We start from the raw sequence: 18,006 nt of genomic DNA, 5'->3' as shown, positions 1-18,006 counted from the left end.
ACTCCAATTATTGTTGTCCTCACAATGTGTAGACAAATAAAGTGAGTTCTATCATGAGTTGTGCACAACCTTGATCCACATGGATGCATGTAGTCTCATTTACAATTAGTTTCATAAAACCCCATATTTACTTTTTGACCCAATCTATCCCTATGACTTCCAACACTGTCCACACAAAGAATGCTAACTATACGATGGACCTTTAAAATATATATTTCCAATTTACGAAATGTGCAAAAATCAACACTCTTCTTTTCCTTTTAAAAGCGCATGCATGCACACGAGCTGAGTATGTGACCTTTGCCACAAAAGTTGAAAATCATGAGTGTGAATGTATCATTGCTTTTACAATCTTCTGATAAACCAAAATTTAAAGTAAGAAACTTCATGAAACAATTTTGGAAAAGCAACAAAAGCTAAAAAAACAAGATAATTTCAAAAGCAGTTTTTTGAAACTCAGGTGAGAAATCACCCCGTCGGTTTAACACACATACAAATAAGCAGTACCATCGGAGCCTTGGGGAAACCATTACCAATAGAAACCACCCCCCACTTGAGCGTATTTTTATGCAAGAATGTCAAAGATGCAACAGCTTAGATCAGTTCACACCATTGTCAGAACCTTAGTCCTAAAACTTTTTTTTTTTAAAGTCTCATGTAGCCTTGCTCCATGTCTGCTCCTGCACACACCAGCTCTGAGTTCATACACAGAAGGTATTCAAAATCCCCCACCCTTTTCTTTTTTTTTAAAATCTATCAAGGGTCTATCTACATTGAAATTCAAATCAGTCTGCAGACAACTCAAGGATTTTGCTTACCTTGGCCGCTTCCGCTTCTTCACGGACCCGAAAGTCCCTTTCCTCCATGGCTCTATCCCAAGCATCTGAGCATGGATGCTTGGGCTGAAGACAAAGAAAGTACACATTCAGAGTCTATACTTTAAAGACATAACTTTTATATATATATATATATAAAAACCTCTCTCTCTCTCTCTGTGTGTGTGTGTGTGTGTGTGTGTGTGCTGCCTGGAACTGTAACGGGACATTGTGGTTAGATCTGGTGGTTTTGCTGAGACATTCACGGTCGAGAGGTTATTTTCTACACGAACACACCAGAGCCCTGAGCAAGGCCCACCCGAGGTGTCGGGTTACATGTGAGAGTCTACTCATACTTCTGGGGAGTACAAGGTTCAAGTGGCGATCTTATTCTGACTCCATCTTCACAAGATGCTCAGTGGCCAGACAGGATGAAGGCCAGATTCATGTGGATCTGCCTAGTCAAGCCAGGTGCCAGGATGGTACATGTTGCAATATGCTACTTTCTACCAGAGACATCTACCTTTGGACAGGATGTACTGCAGGAGGGTTCACCGTACTCTCCCCATTTGCAGATATTGTGGACTTCGCCCAACAAGGAGCCATCCTCTGGGTGACTTCAATGCAGGGATGGCCAGCAGGCATGTTCACACATATGAATTCCATGTAGAACCAGTGATGGAGATAGACCAGATGGAGAAAGACCATCACTGAATACATCAGACACCTCTTGGAAATGAAGGCTGCACATGAGCTCCTACTATATAACGGGATGTCCTGTGGGAATGCTTCTGGAGGTCTGACCTGCTTTCTTGGCAGAGAATGCTCGATCAAGCACAATGGACTACTGCTTTCATGTGCCACATCCCGAACTTCACCATTACACCACCACCCATTAGGGCAGACCACACATCTGTCATTCATCTTCTCTTGCTAGTGTAACGGAAGGACTATTGCAACACGGAAATCTTATCGATCATGAATACTGATCAAACACATGAACATGCCAGATGAGAGAAAGAAGAAGAAAACTCTGCATAGTACACCACACTAGGGGCCAGAGGATGGGCTGAACCCCTATGGTTATATTACCAAAAAGGAGTCTGCTTCACATACAACCTTGCGGGTGCCTAGGGATTCTCCACTGACTAGCACCTGATTCTTCTAGTACAAGATGAAAACAAAAACAACACATGCTGAACTCTTATGTTCATAGTCACAGGAAATGGGCATTTTTAGGCTTGGGAATGGTAGCATCTTTCTGTTCCCATTCCCATCCCATGTCACTCTATAGTCACAGGGAATGGCCATTCTCAATCTTTTCCGTCCCCGTTCCCCGTCCCCATTTCACGTCCCATGTGACCATACCATGGACAGCCCACAGCATTCCTACATCAGCCCAGGACAGCCTTGTAAAATCATCTTCAACCCTGTAAGCCCACATAGCAAATCAACCAGCCACAAAGAGGCTCGATCGACCAGCAGTCGACCAGCTTTCAGAAGCCTCAGAAGAAGTTCGCCAGTGGAGGTTTATATGCCAGAAGGCAACCGGCCAACAGAGAGAAGTCCTCACACTGCCCAAAGATGAGTAGACCAACAGCTTTTCAAGGCCTGTTAGCAGCCGACCAGCACAAGGGAAGCTCCAAAAACAGTCGACCAGCCCCCACCAGCTATTTGGATGATACCGGACTTGACGGCTAGCAGTGGACAGCTCCAGTTCAGGACGGCCAGATCCTCCATGCACCAGAAAAGCATGCGATCTGCCCAAACTCGACTTTCCTCCAATAATAGAGCTTGTCCTCCAAAAAAATCTCAAGCGTGTGCTTTTTAGGTCTAGGATGGGGCGCCTACAAGCAAACAGCACATAAATTGTCCGGAGCCCATCCCTTGGAAGTTTGGACGCCATGTGTATTAAAATAGTCCTGCCCAATGTCTACAACTTATAAGTTTGTCCGGTCACTTATAAGTGAGTGTGGACCTGGAAATCATGAAGTTGTAAATTGAGTTTTCAGGGACACTTACCACCTATAAAACACATGTAGACCGCCTGTCAGTCCAAAACAGGTGTGCACATACATGTCCACAGGGTGCCCAGGCGTCCCGGCCCAATGGACAACATAGGTAGAAATCTCAGGCATTGTCCAAGCAAACAAGACAAGTCATCCAAATATAAAATTAAGGTCATACTCCACCCACATAGACAAGTTTTCTGACCTCTCGGGCGGATCTCACCGATCTGCTAAAGGGTGTCAAGACAAGAAGACAACGGATTCGAATGACTCCACAAGCGTTGGAAGCATTCAAGAACCCCAAGGTGGCTTTATCAGAAGCGCCTTGTTTAGCACTTGCCTCGCGGGACGAGCCATTTCAAGTGATCACCGATGCGAGTACCATCGCCATTGGAGGTGTATTATAACAGAATGGTCATCCAGTAGCTTACATGTCTCGTAAGTTACTGCCTGCAAAAAAGAATTACTCAATCTACGATTGTGAACTCCTCGCAATTATATAGGCCTTGAAACATTGGAAACGTTTTCTTTATGGCCGTGACTTTGAGGTTCACACTGACCATCAGGCATTACGCTGGATTCGGACAATGCCAAGTGAACAGCGGAGTGACCGACAACACTGCTGGAGCCAGATATTCCAACAATTTGGTGGTATGATTGAGTACCTTCCAAGAAAGGCCAATCCAGTGGGCTAATGCTTTGAGCAGAAAGGGACAAGTGACTTTGATTCAGACCACTAGACTCGACCTTGTTGGTACGGGACTTGACGACATGAAGCACACATATGCGCATGGTTGTCACGGTCCGAAAATACGATACCGTACGGGAATTTTTGGTATGATATAAAATTTTCAAATACCGTATGATAAAATACGGGTTTCTTTTTTACACTTACAAACTATGGAGCTTCAAGCTTAAATGTGAGGGAAGGTTGGGGAGGGAAGAGTCTACAGTGCTTGAGAAACCAGAACATGGAGATGTGTCTCTCCCTGTTGGATCTCCCAATTGTCTCCAAGAAAGAACCTGCATGGATAATGTAATACCAAACGTCTCCTAGTGTAGCGTTTATGACTAAGGGACCGTCCTTGCACAAATACGAGCAGTGCATCTAGGGTGATAGGTTTGGGGACTCCTCTCTAGATCAAAATGGCCATGTCCAAATCTTCTCCCTCGTACATAACTTGAGGATCTGACTGTCTAGCCTACCTATACCAAGGATCTCCAAGTGATGTAGCAAGATTCTCTCATCCTACCAATCAAGTGTACACTACCAATCTACCTTGCCAGATTTTTTAGGTCTCTCAGTAACCCCATATGGAATAATGAGTGGACACAAAAGTTACGAAGTATTGCGAGCATTTGGGATCTTCTTAAAGCAGGATTTCTATATTTTTTTAGCATTTGGAATTTTTTTCTCAAGGTGGGAGGAGGGGGAGGGGGAGGGCGGGAGGGGGAACCACTCAAATCGTACGATACCGTGGTACGAACCGTACGGGACGAATGGCTTCGTACTAGTACGAGAAACAACTATGCGTACACGGATTCCGAGGAATTCGGTACATAGTGGGAACAGACATTGGATGCCACAGGACCATGCCACTTTTTAATACACGATGGTTGGCTTTTCTACAAAGGCCGACTATGTGTCATGAAGTCGTTCAGGGCAGCTCTTCTCCATGACACCCATGACGCCATTAAGTCACAGCAAGCGCGTCGTTCGCGTTCTCCAACATCATCATCGTCATCCTCGGTGGGCCAGTAGGACGATCCCTTAATTCCTCCCGATCAGACTGCCGAGGTAGACAATGTTGAACTTAAACTTTTATATAAATTAATGACCACAGTACAAACACGAAAGATGGATATCAAGTTACCTGAGCCCTACAATGGCCGCCCCGATAAGCGGTTAATTGATCACTGGCTCTACAAGATGGAGGTTTATTTCTCAAATACCGAATTGCCCGAAAACAAGAAGGTGGCATTGGCCAGTACCCTCTTGAAAGATGCCGCCTTCTTTGGTGGCGACGCAGGATTTCAGATGGCAAGTCTACTCCAACGTGGGATAAATTCCAGCGTGCTCTTCGCAAGGCTTTTGAGCCTGCAAATGCGAATTTTCATGCTAGGTCTCAGAGTTTCAAAAACTCGCTCTGGAGATAGAGACACTCAGCTCCTCTAACCAGCTTCACAGCTTCATTGACGGGCTTGAACCCACGATCCAAGACGAAGTCCATAAGTACAATCCTGCCACCTTGGATGAAGCAATCTCGTATGTCGAGCGCATTAGTGATTACCGGCGTCCTCCCAGGAACAACTCCTCCGACGCTCGTTCCTACTAGCGGAATCGATCCAATGGGACTAGCCAACCCCAGCGTCCTAATTCTGGACAACCCAACTCTCGGCGACCATATTCTGGACAACAATCCTTCCGGCCCTGCTTTTCTGGCAAGCTTCCACGTCAAATGCAGGATCCTCTCAGACCGAATCCTCTGGCAACAGAAACCGAGATCGGTCTCGACAGTACCGTCGCAGCAATGATCGGCGCAACTTCAAGCGAGAAACCTCTTCAGGACAGCAAACCTCTTCATCAACTGCCACTTCATCCCAACCTAGTCGCCCAGGCCTTTGCACAATTTGTTCTGGCGATCACCGGTGGTATGAATGTCCTCAGCGTCCTAAACCCTCCAACACTCGGCGCAATTCTCAGGTGGACAGTTGCCACCATGCTGATCATGACCCGCCTCCTGTGAAAGACAAGAACAAACAGATAGCTTGTCCTGTTCGTGTTTCTGAGTTCGTCAGTACCCTGATGCTTAATGGCCAAAGTACCAATCCTGTTCCGGTGAATCTTTCCAAACAGGTCCTTAGTCTTCTGGGCTTCATTGGCGACCATCCCATCAATGTGCTAGTAGACACTAATTTTGTGGGCACTTCTTTGGTTCACAAGCTTCGCCTCCGGACCCGACATTTTGTGGATGCTTTTCAAATGGAGCTTGCTGATGGTTCCTTCCTTAATTGTAACCAAAAGGTGCAACAGCTCCAGTTCCAGATTCAAGATTACCAAGATCACCTTAATTTTTCAGTGATGCCGTTGTCACATTATGACATGATATTAGGACAATCTTGGTTGTATCGATATGATCCGGTGATCAGCTTTCGTTCTCATTCAATCCAATTATATCATGATGGTCGAGAGCTGGAACTTCATGGCCTTTTCAGTGCCAAACCCATCACTGTTGTTTCTGCCCTGCAAGTCAAACGGCTCGTCCGCAAACGTGACTGTACAACATCCCTGGTCATGCTACGGGAGATTGAAGCAGAAACCAGTGAGCAATCTCAAGCCTCGTCATCAACAACTGCTTACTTGGAGCAACCCTTCTTCAGGCCTTTTCAGGATTTGTTTCCGAATGATCTTCCGACGACATTGCCTCCTTGTCGTCCTGTGGATCACCCGATTGATCTTATCCCAGGTCAACCTCCTCCAACCCGAGCTCCATACCGTGTTTCTTACTCTGAATCTCAGGAGATACAAAAGCAATTACAGGAGTTGCTGGACAAAGGTCACATCCGTCCCTTCGGAGCCCCGGTTTTGCTTGTCAAAAAGAAGGATGGATCAATGCGGCTTTGCATTGATTACCGTGCTCTCAACAAGCTGACAATCAAGAACAAATTCCCTTTGCCTTGCATCGATGAGTTGTTCGACCAACTGCATAATCATGTGAAAATTAGCCAAGAATTCAACCCATCTGCCTTGTCGAGAGTTCATAACAGGCTGAGTGAAAATGTACGTCAAAGATTGATGATCTGTATGTACAACTGAATCTGCTCCAAGAAGATAATGTCTCCAAGTTCGATAAGCATGCACGATTGCCAAAACTCCTTATCATACACAGGATACTTGCTTTGAATGGCTGAAAACTTTCTGCTGTCAAAAGCAATGACACGATCATTCTGCATCAAAACTCCACCAGAAGCACGATCTGAGGCATCTGTCATTACATCAAAGGGCTGAGTGGGATCTGCAATGGCCAAGACTGGGGTTGTCGTCAAGGCATGCTTGAGATCATTGAAGGATTGCTCAGCTTCCGAAGACCATTGAAGTTTGTCCAGCTTTGTCAGTTCTGTCAAAGGGGCAGCAATCTCTAAAAATCTATGCACCTTGTTGTGATTAAAGTTAGCAAGTCCCAAGAAAGATCGAACATCTGAAATGGTGAGAGACAAAGGCCAATCCACAGTCGCCTGATGTTCCTGGTCTTCAGAATGTGGTTGCAGATGCCTTAAGCCGCATGCCTCGAGCCATTAATTTTGCCATCACAGATGTGCAAATGGAAATCCCTGCTTGTTTCAAAAATGAATATTTGACGGATAGAGATTTTGGAGATGCGTTCCGTGCTCTCAAATCTTCTAATCCCAGTCCTGCAAAAATGAACATGTTTGCAGCCTACATTATCATGGATGAGTTGCTGTTCTTTTTTGATCGCATTTGTGTGCCTCACAATACTTCATTGCGGAAGATTCTTATTCAAGAGCATCATGAAGTTCCTTATGCTGCTCACCCTGGTATCAACAAGACATATCGACTTTTGTCTACTACATACTTCTGGCCTCAGATGCAGCAAGATGTTATCAAATTTGTCAAAGCTTGTCATTCATGTCAGATAATGAAAGCCTCTCGACAACTTCCTTAAGGGTTACTTCAACCGTTGCCAGTTCCCAATGAGAGATGGGAAAGTATCAGTATGGATTTTATCACCACCTTGCCTCGTTCATCCAAAGGCAATGCTCAGATTCTTGTGGTGGTTGATCGATTTTCCAAAATGGCGCATTTCATTCCTTGCAAGAAAGCTGCTTCAGCCCTAGATGTGGCGTCATTGTTCATGCAACATGTCTTCAAATTGCATGGTTTGCCAAAGACCATCATCTCTGACAGAGATCCAAAGTTCACTGGACATTTTTGGATGTCTTTGTTCAAATCTCTTGGCACGAATTTGTTATTCAGTTCAGTCTATCATCCTCAAACAGATGGACAGACAGAAAGAGTCAATCAGATTTTGGAAGAAATGATTCGACATTACATTCAATTCCGTCTGGCATCATGGGAAGATTATTTACCACTCGTGGAATTTGCTTATAATAATTCCCATCATTCAGCAATTGGATTAACTCCATTTCAAGCAGCATATGGGCATACTCCTCTTGTGCCTACAAACTTTGTTTTACAACACAAAGTGGCGTTGGCAGATCAATTGGTTCAGGAGATGCAAGATGTGCTTGTGCAAGTTCGAGATAAATTGGTCCATGTGCAACAAAAATATCAAAAACAGGCCAACAAGCATCGTCAACATGCAGATTTCCAAGAAGGAGATTTGGTCTTGTTATATGTGGCACCTCACCGCTACAAAACAGTGAAGTCAGTTTTTCCAAAGTTGCGACCTCGCTTCTATGGGCCTTTCAAGATTCTTAAGAAAAATTCAATTGTCAGTTACAAGTTGGAACTTCCACCGTCATAGGGAAAGATTCATCCGACTTTTCACATTTCTTGGCTCAAACAGTATGTTCAAGGAGATTCACCTGTTCCATACTTATCTTCATATGTACCAAAAATTGAAGATGACCATATTATCCTTGTTCCAGAAGTTATACTTGACGTACGACAAAAGGAAACAAGAAGAAAGTTGACTATAGAATTTCTTGTGAAGTGGATGGACTTGGATGAGTCTAATTCCACTTGGCAAACAGATGAAGAAATGTAGCAGTACCCTAACCTTCTTCGGGAGTTCTTTGACAAACGGATGTCTATCATTTAACACAAGGGTTTTATTTTAAATGGGAGGGAATGTCACGATTGTGACGTATTTATGTATCAGATTCTCTCTTCATTGCTGATTCCTGTTGCAGATGCAAAGAGTAACCAGCCAAAGGGAACCCCTACCCTCGACTGGTTGCGACTCTTCGCCAAAGGATGTATCTCTTCATCGAATAGCCACATCCCTTCGACGAATGGTTGTATCCCTTGATGAATGGTTGTGCCTCTACATCGAATAGACACATCCGTTAGCCTAAAGTTGTACCCTTTCGTCTAAGGTCATGTCCTTTCGTCAAAGGACATGCCTCTTCAAATGTGTCTCTTCATCTCCTATATAAGAGACCTATTGTACTCAGTTTAATACAACAAGTCAATTCAATCTTATCTCAAGTGTTCTCTTGAAGGTTCTTGTTCTAAGTTAATTACTTAAGTAGTAATTAGTACACAATATGAAGGATTAACAACATAATCCTCACAAGGTGTGCTCGCCCTTTTAGGTGTTTTCTCATTTTTCCTCACTCCCCGTATTTTTCCCCCATTTTTCCTATTTTTTTTGTGGCTTGGGGGACAATCCTGTGGTGGCAGGAGGTCTTATTTGATAGCCGACTGCATTTGTGTGATGGTTGGTGCTGGCCAACTGTACTTGCACAGGTCGTGGACCTTTTCCATGCTGGCCGACAGTACACAGAGCTGGCCGACTGGGTGATTATGCTGGTCGTGGAGATGTAGGTCCTGTTGGCTGTCCTAGAGCAAGCCGATTGTTGTATGGGGGCCATATAAAATGGCCCCACAGCACAGCCCCCATTCATTCATCTTCCTCAACTACACACCGCAGGTAATCAATCATATCAAGCATATGATGCTGGCCAAAGATATATGGCAGTATTTGGCTTCTCTTTATAAGAGGGATGTAACTTGGTTGAACACAATGCTAATCAATACACTTAAATACACTAAGATTTGAAGGACACTTGCTCATATACAAGAAGTAAATTGTGAATTGACAAGAGACACACAATGAGCCGGAACGGCCGACCCCTCCCTTGAGTAAATTGTATTACTATTGGAGAAATTCAATACATAGCTTCACGGGCATCCATTGCCAAATCCTCCATGCCAATGCATATAAAATTCAGCATTTAGAAAACAATGGTATGTCGATGTAGATCACCAAGGAGTTGCCTTGATGCCCGGCCCGACTTCAGTGCCCATATTCTCTACCATTGGCTCTATGTTCTACCAAGCAAGGTAGCAACATCTTCAAGAGCACATAGGACAAGAGAAATACTACACAGGGCTACTAAACAAGGAGTCCTGCCCTTCTACTGAGTAAGTAATGACAACACATTGTCCAATTAGCTTACCAGTCTTCATAGAAGTTGTTGCAAGCGGAAGCCTTTGCGTTGGAAGCTTTAGAAGTGTTGATATCTTCGATTTGCCGCAATCCTTCGCGACAAAAGTCTTCAAGAGGATGAAGGGAACCCTGGGAAAGCTTCCCCTATGGTTCAATTTGAGAAAGGAAGGCTGAAATTAGGGTTTTCAGCAAAAAGACCAGAAATTACAGCAAAAATGAGAGCTGTTTTGCTGAATTTCACTCATTGGGAGTGAGTAGGAGAGTGATTAGCACTTGGAAACACTCTTGGAAGCTTGGAAAACACCCTAGCAAGTTGGGTATGGCTATGGAGAGCTTGGAAATGGAGAGAAATGGTGGAAAAACAGAGTTTTCAGCCTCCAAAAATCCTCATGAAGAGAAAACACGAATTTTCTCTTAATAAGTAAGTGAATTGGGGTCCAATCAAGTGAAGGGACATGGGGAGATGCCCATTTATGAGTAAAAAGGGAGGATCAGGTCCTGGACATTGAGTCTTGTCCGCCTCGGGACTTCAGTGAGTGTGAACTTGGAAACGGTCATACTTTATAAGTGACTTTTGGGCGCCCAAACTTTAATGAAGTGGGAACGCACTCACTTATAAATATTGGCTAAGTCCTAAGGGCTATTTGAGCCTAGATTGGGTAATACTTACCACCTGTTCACATGCCACACAACCATGTCAGCAGACAGTTTCACACGCACGGTTCACGGGCGGGCGTCCCCTTACCCGGAACTACACATTGGTCAAGCAAAAATGAAAACAGCATGCAATTTCAATTGCAAGCAAGCACATAAAGATGCTATGCAATGCAACATTGGCATGAGCAATTTGCGTTCATGAAACCATATAAGACCAGGCGTTTCCAGGCAAGTATATGCGATACCAGACCAGTGGAAAGCCAATCCTCCAGGCGTTTCCGGGCATGTACACAAAGGCACAAGTCCCAACGGAAAGCCAAGTCCTCCGGATATTCCGGGCATGATAACATCAAGTCCCAGCGGAATATCATATCCCAACTATACAGCATGACACATGTCAATCACATGCATAGGCACATTCCATAAGCCATGGACACCAATCCAATATGTACATAGTGTGAAAGCAAGAGTGAACCATTCGGGTGGCCAAATGGTGACATTCCCCCCCGCTTCTAAACAGTTGTCCGCAATTGAAATGCATCCAAATATGTCTGAAGCACATGCGGGCAATCTTTGAAGAACTCTTCATTTACCCATTTAGCATCAATGGGAAGATAGTTCTTAAACTTCACAAGGTAACGCCTCACAACTTTGCCTGCAGCAAGCTTGCGTTCCTTGTGATACACAATCTGCTCTGGCTGCAAGATCTCCTCAAGCTCATCCACTTCTGGTGGATCCTCAATGACCATTTCACTGGGCTCCGGCCCTACATACTTGTGAAGGAGACTCACATGAAAAGCATTGTGTATGTGCCAATGACTAGGTAATGCCAATCTGAAAGCCACTTCATTGATCTTCTCGATCACTCGAAAAGGCCCATAGTACCTGGTTGCAAGCTTAGGATATGCACCCTCTTTGCCAGACCTCTTTGCAAGTCTTGCTTTCTCAAATTTCAGCAATACCCAATCATTCTCTTTAACATCCAATTGCCTTCTATGCTTGTCGGCAGCCTTTTTATGCTTGTCTTGTGACCTTGCAATGGCTGTCCGCACCTGAGCAAAAGCAATATCCAAGTCTCTTACATACTCATCAGCTGCAAATATCTCATCCTTTGTGCGAAGGATGAGTGGCAAAACCACCTTACCATAAACAATCTCAAACGGGGCCTTTCCCGTAGATGCATGCACTGTGTTGTTGTATGCAAATTCCACAAGCGGTAAGTACTTTTCCCAAGAAGACTTCTGATCCGCCACATAACATTTCAAGAGATCCAACAAAGCTGAATTTGCAACCTCACTCTGCCCATCCGTTTGAGAGTGATAAGCTGATGAGAAGTCCAATTTGGTGCCTATATTATCAAATAAGGCCCGCCAAAAGAGACTTGTAGTCCTGGGATCTCTATCCCCCACAATGGACTTCGGCATTCCATGATGTTTGAACACTTGTGCAAGATATATTTTAACCATATGCTCAGCTTTGATGGTCTTTTTGACCGGCAAGAAATGAGCTTGCTTGCTAAACCTGTCCACAATTGTCCAAATTGCATCATTACTCTGTTGGGTACGTGGCAAGTCCATAATGAAATCCATTGTAATACTTTCCCATGGCTGCGTGGGAATAGGCAATGGCTAAAGCAAACCTGGTGCCTTTTGCCTATCAAATTTGACCTTTTGACAAGTGATACATGCACGTACATGTGCCTCTATGTCCTTCCGCATACCTGGCCAAAAGAAATACCGCTCAACATGTGCGTAGTAGGCATTATGCCTCTATGACCAGCATATGGAGGAGCATGGCACTCATCCAAAACCTTTTGCCTCATGTCAGACACCACACATAGGTAATTATCTTTCATGAGATAACCCTCTTTGATCACATATGAGGCATGTGCATGACCAGGCATCAAATCAGCCCAAATAGTGGCAAAATCAGCATCCGTATAATACAAATCACGCATGGTAGACAAGTCCCCATGAGAGGTAACCGAGATAGCTGCTACATACGGCTTTCGTGACAATGCATCGGCCACTACATTCTTCTTTCCCAGGGTGTGTAAGATCTGAAAATGAAACATAGAGAGGAAATTGGCCATCCTCATATGCTTCTCTGATAACTTAGTTTGAGTAAGAAAATACCTCAAACTCTGGTGATCTGTCTTCACAGTGAAATCAGCCCCAAGAAAGTAATGTTTCCATATAGTAAGTTCATGAATTACAGCCAAGAGCTCTTTCTCATAAATGCCAAGAGATAGCTCTGCATCATGCAATCTACGACTCTCATAAGCCACGGCATGTCCCTCTTGATTAAGGACAGTCCCTATGCAATTTCCAGATGCATCACATTCCACACAAAAAGGCTTTTGTAAATCCGGAACGATCAACACTGGACCATGAGTAGTTGCATCTTTCAATTTAAGAAATGCATCTCTCTCTACATTAGTCCATTTGAACATGGCCTTCTTCTTTGTCAAATCATGCAAAGGAGAAGCAATCCATGCAAAGTGCCGAATGAACCTGCGGTAGTAAGAGCATAATCTAAGAAAACTACGGATCTCATGCACCGAACTCAATTCGGGCCAATTCCGAATTGCATCAATCTTTGCAGGATCCATCCGCACTCCATCTTTGGACACAATATGCCCAAGATAATGTATCTCTGACAAGAAAAACTCACTCTTCTTTGCATTTATGAAGAGTTTATGCTTATGGAGCTCTTCAAAAACAATAGCCAAATGAGCTTTATGCTCTTCTTCGGTCTTCGAGAAGACTAGGATGTCATCAAAGAAGACACCTGTAAATTTCCTGTACCCACAGAATATGCGATCCATCATTCTATTGAATGTAGCCAGGACATTTGTAAGACCAAAAGGCATAACAAGATACTCATAAAGCCCAAATACTGTCCTGAAAGCAGTTTTGTGTACATCCTGAGGCACTACACGCACTTGATGATATCCACTCTTGAGATCAATTCGGCTGAAGCATGCCGATCCATCCAACTTGTCAAGGATGTCATCTATGCGTGGGATCGGAAACCGATTCTTGATGGTAAGCTTATTCAAAGCTCTATAATCCATACACATACAAAAGGATCCATCCTTCTTTTGAACCAAGAGGACGGGTGAACAATATGGGGAAGAGCTTGGCTAAACCAAACCCTTCTCAAGAAGCTCATTTACTTGCTTCATGATCTCCTCTTTTTGGGATGCACTTACACGATAGGCTGGCCTATTAGGTGGTGAGCTACCCGGCACAAGATCAATGCAATGATCTTTCGGTCGTACAGGTGGTAACTCATCAGCAAAACAATCATTGTGCTCTTGGAAAAATTTCAGCCTATCATTACAAAGAGTGTTGACATGTACATTATTTTCCTCAACAGGATCTCGTACACAAAACAAGTACGCAAAAATACTCTTTTTCATTACTTTCTTAATTTGTACATGAGATACAAGGGGAATAGTATCACCCTCTTCACCAGCATCAATTACATGTTCTCGGCCTTTATGCATGAAGGTGACCCTGTTAGTCTTGTAAGCCTTGCACGGATCAATACGTGTATACCAAGGCTTTCCAAGCAATACATCACAGCCATTCAAAGGCGCCACAAGAAAATCCTCATGATCCACATAGCCTTGAATGTATATGCGCAACTTGCCAAAAATAGGCATGACCTGCACTTCTCTACCAACAAAGGCAACCCCTGCTTCAATTTGAGGACCCATGTCCTCCACTTCAATACCCAAAGCAGTTGCCATCTGAGTGGATATAAAATTCTCCGATGCACAATCATCAAACATGAACAAAGCGGGCTGATCTGTGAGCTGTCCCCAAGCTTTACATACAACCCTATCTTTGCTATCATGTGAAGTGTTGCCCTGCACATCCGGAACCATATACACATTAGGCTTCGGTACATTAGCATTTTCAGCTTTGTTCTTCTTATTTGGGCATGCTCTTGCCATGTGCTCAGTGCTGCCACAAGTAAAGCATTTGCCTTCACGCATATATTGCTTCTTCTTCTCAGCACTAAGACCAAAGTTTGCCGGCTTATAAGGGCGCTTTTTAGCAAACTTATTTTCAGCTTTTGGACCTGATTTGGCTTGGTTTTGGTCCCTTTTAGGTGGCTGTCCATCATTTTGCAGGTTTTGGACAGCCCTCTCTTCTCTTTGCCTTTAAATGAGGGTTTAGCCTTATTGGATCGACTCAATTTGAGTTCCAATTGCTCGGTGGCGGTGGCGGCTGCGATTAATTGGTGTAAGGTATGACCAGGATACATTTGTAATCCCGCTTTGTACACGGGTTGCAATCCCGATTGAAACCTTCTCTTCCTTTCCGCCTCGGTGACATGCATAAATGGAGACACCTCCAAGAGCACTTTCCAAAACTTTTGTACATATGCATTTACCGATTCCCCCTCATTTTGCTTTACCCAATCCCACTTCAGTGTACGAGGTAAAGTTTCCCGTCGCTATCTTGTGAAGTTCAAGAACTACTCACCGATGGATGCGAAGTGGATGGAGGAAGGTGACTTAGCAAATTCACCTCAGGTTTTGCAGCTTTATCTCGATGCCTTTTAGTTGGAGCCGACTCACAGCAACTGCAAAACGCCTAGTACAGGCTGGTTCAGGCTATAGGTACACACTGGTACGACAAGTACGACTGCTGCAGAATTTCTGACGCGGATAGCTGCAGGCGCAGTCTTGTACGGACAGGTACATGCGGGTACTGCAGTCCTGTCCAGTAGGTACAGGCGGGTACAATTCAGTCCTGTACAGCTGGTACAGGCGACGCATCACCAGGGTACAGGCGGCGCATCAAAAGGACAGCTGTAAGTACAGTTCTAAGGCGACTGCAGGGAGAAAAGTACAGACAGGTACACACGTGTGCTGCAAGTACAAACCTGTACGGACAGGTGCACACGTGCGCTGCAGAATTGCTAACACAGGCGGCTGCAAGTACATACTGGTACGGTCAATCCCTCCGGTGCAGAACTGCACAACAAAATTGGTAAACTCTGAACATATCTTTCCAAAGTTGTTTCTTCTGGCCCTTTGTGAGAGGAGGGGTATGGCAGTTTGAAGGGTGGAAACAGAGTTGAATGGACATGGAACAGCCAGATGCGTGCTCAAGGCTGCCCGGTTGTATTGTCTTGGTTGATTAGAGGAGACCACAGTGTGTTGCTTTTATGGGACACAAATCTGTATGTGAATCCTCTATGCTAAGAGGTCTTGAGGGCTGCCAGATTGGACATGCAGGTGTTGGGGTAAAGGCACTATGCCCACCCTTGTAGTGTGTACAAGCCCATAAGTTTAATAGTACATAGTACACTTAGTACTTTTAATGTACTAAGTGCACTATGTGTACTAGAGCAAATATACATGTGGAGATAAGTCAACTCATAGTATGAGTGTGTGACTCCCCTATCACACATGTATATTTGCTCTAGTACACACAGTGCACTTAGTACATTAAAAGTACTAAGTGTACTATGTACTATAAAACTTATGGGCTTGTACACACTACAAGGGTGGGCATAGTGCCTTTACCCCAACAACCTCCCACTTAAAGGCAAAGTGCCCTTAAATGAAGGAAAAGAAAAATCAGCATGTACATGATAATATACAAGGCCATATCAAGGCTGAAACTGGCCTCATCCAATGCCCATCAAGTGTCTACAATGAGCAAACCGCTCTGGAGGCAAACTCTTTGTCAACAGATCAGCCGGGTTGTCATCCGTATGAATCTTGACAAGCTGAATTAGCTTGTTCTCTATCACCTCTCTGATGAAGTGATACTTCACATCCACATGCTTCGTCTTTGCATGAAAGACAGGGTTCTTTGCCAACTGGATGGCACTCTGACTGTCACAATGCAACAATGGAATATCCCCTGTATAACCCAAATCAAGCACTAACCGAGAATCCGAGATAGCCATAATGCCTCCTTGCAAGCCTCTGTGGCTGCAATATACTCGGCCTCTGTAGTAGATAAGACAGTGCACTTCTGCATCCTGGATATCCATGACACAGCACCTCCTGTGAATGTAAACACATAACCGGTAGTAGACTTCCGGTTATTTGGATGACCGGCATAATCGAAATCCGTGTAACCATGCACTAATGCATCCTGTTTGCCAAAGCAGATGCACATATCATGTGTGCCCTTCAGGTATCTCATGACACCTTTCACTGCTTCCCAATGCTTCTTGCCAGGTTTGGCCATGTATCTGGTAACCACTCCCACTACAAATGCAATGTCCGGCCTAGTAGCAACCATGGCATACATGAGACTGCCACAAGCTGAAGCATACGGAATCTTGGCCATATCAGCCCTGTCACTATCCAACTGTGGGCTGTCCATAGCACTGAGTTTCACATATGGAAGCAAAGGAGTACTAGTCTTCTTCCCCCCGTCCATATTGAACCTCTGCAAAACTTTGCCAATGTATTCCTTCTGAGACAAATACAACACATGCTGATTTCTGTCCCGAAGTATCCGCATACCCAAAATGTGATTTGCATCACCCAAATCCTTCATATCAAAGGTCTGATGCAGCCTCTTCTTCAAGGCATCTATCTCTTTACGAGATTTCCCGGCAATCAACATATCATCAACATACAAGATGAAGATCAATAGACTGCCATCCAAAGCTTTTTTGGTGTATGAGCAGTGATCTATGTCACTCCTCCTGAAATCTTGGGATTTCATGAATGTATCAAATTTATGATACCATTCCCTTGGTGCCTGTTTGAGCCCATAAAGACTCTTTTTCAGCTTGCATACAAGCTTCTACTTTCCATTCACTACATAACCCTCTGGCTGTTGCATATATATCTCCTCATGGAGATCACCGTGAAGAAAAGCAGTCTTCACATCCATCTGAATCAAATCCAGATCATCATGAGCAACCAAAGCTAATACAGCTCTAAGTGTGGTCATTTTGACCACTGGAGAGAAGATCTCATCAAAGTCCACACCATATTCCTGCTTGAAGCCCTTTGCCACTAACCTGGCTTTGTATCTTGGCTTTGCATCAGGTGCAACTTTGAGCCTGTTAACCCACTTGCATGGCAAAACCTTCTTGCCTGTAGCCAAATGCACCAACTTCCATGTTCCATTTTTGTGCAGAGAATCCATCTCTGACTTCATAGCACGCTCCCAAAGAGCCTTGTCTGCCCTCTGTAAAGCCTCCTTATAACAAGAGGGCTCCCCACAGTCAGTTAGCATCAAGTAGTCAACCCCTGGAACAAACCTGTCAGGGGGTCTGGAGGGTCTTGTGGACCTCCTTACCCAATGACCATCATTTGCAGGTTGCTGTCCAGCCTGCATATCACCTATTGGTGGCTCCTGTTCCATGCCATAAGGT

General features: G+C 44.3%; 1 protein-coding gene across 2 annotated transcripts in view; it reads right to left on the bottom strand.

Moving 5' to 3' along the window:
- Positions 1-417: 417 nt before the first annotated feature.
- The window catches only part of LOC147607019 (NADH dehydrogenase ubiquinone 1 alpha subcomplex subunit), a 46,999-nt gene continuing 29,410 nt past the window's right edge, over positions 418-18,006 (bottom strand). Inside the window, exons 3-4 of one of the 2 annotated variants that reach the window (XM_086791231.1) lie at positions 819-902; positions 418-680 (exon numbers count right to left, since the gene is read on the bottom strand). In XM_086791231.1, the coding sequence (XP_086647357.1) occupies positions 654-680; positions 819-902 (111 nt within the window). In that variant the 3' untranslated portion in view covers positions 418-653. The remainder of the gene's footprint in view (positions 681-818; positions 903-18,006) is intronic. The other variant, XM_086791232.1, reaches the window with a different exon arrangement.

The sequence above is a fragment of the Cibotium barometz genome, chromosome 56, assembly GCF_041138505.1.
Source record: "Cibotium barometz isolate CiBa-2024 chromosome 56, ASM4113850v1, whole genome shotgun sequence".
Taxonomy (NCBI): domain Eukaryota; kingdom Viridiplantae; phylum Streptophyta; class Polypodiopsida; order Cyatheales; family Cibotiaceae; genus Cibotium; species Cibotium barometz.
The sequence above is the reverse complement of the archived record's forward strand: the minus strand, read 5'-3'. Positions and strand labels throughout refer to the sequence as shown.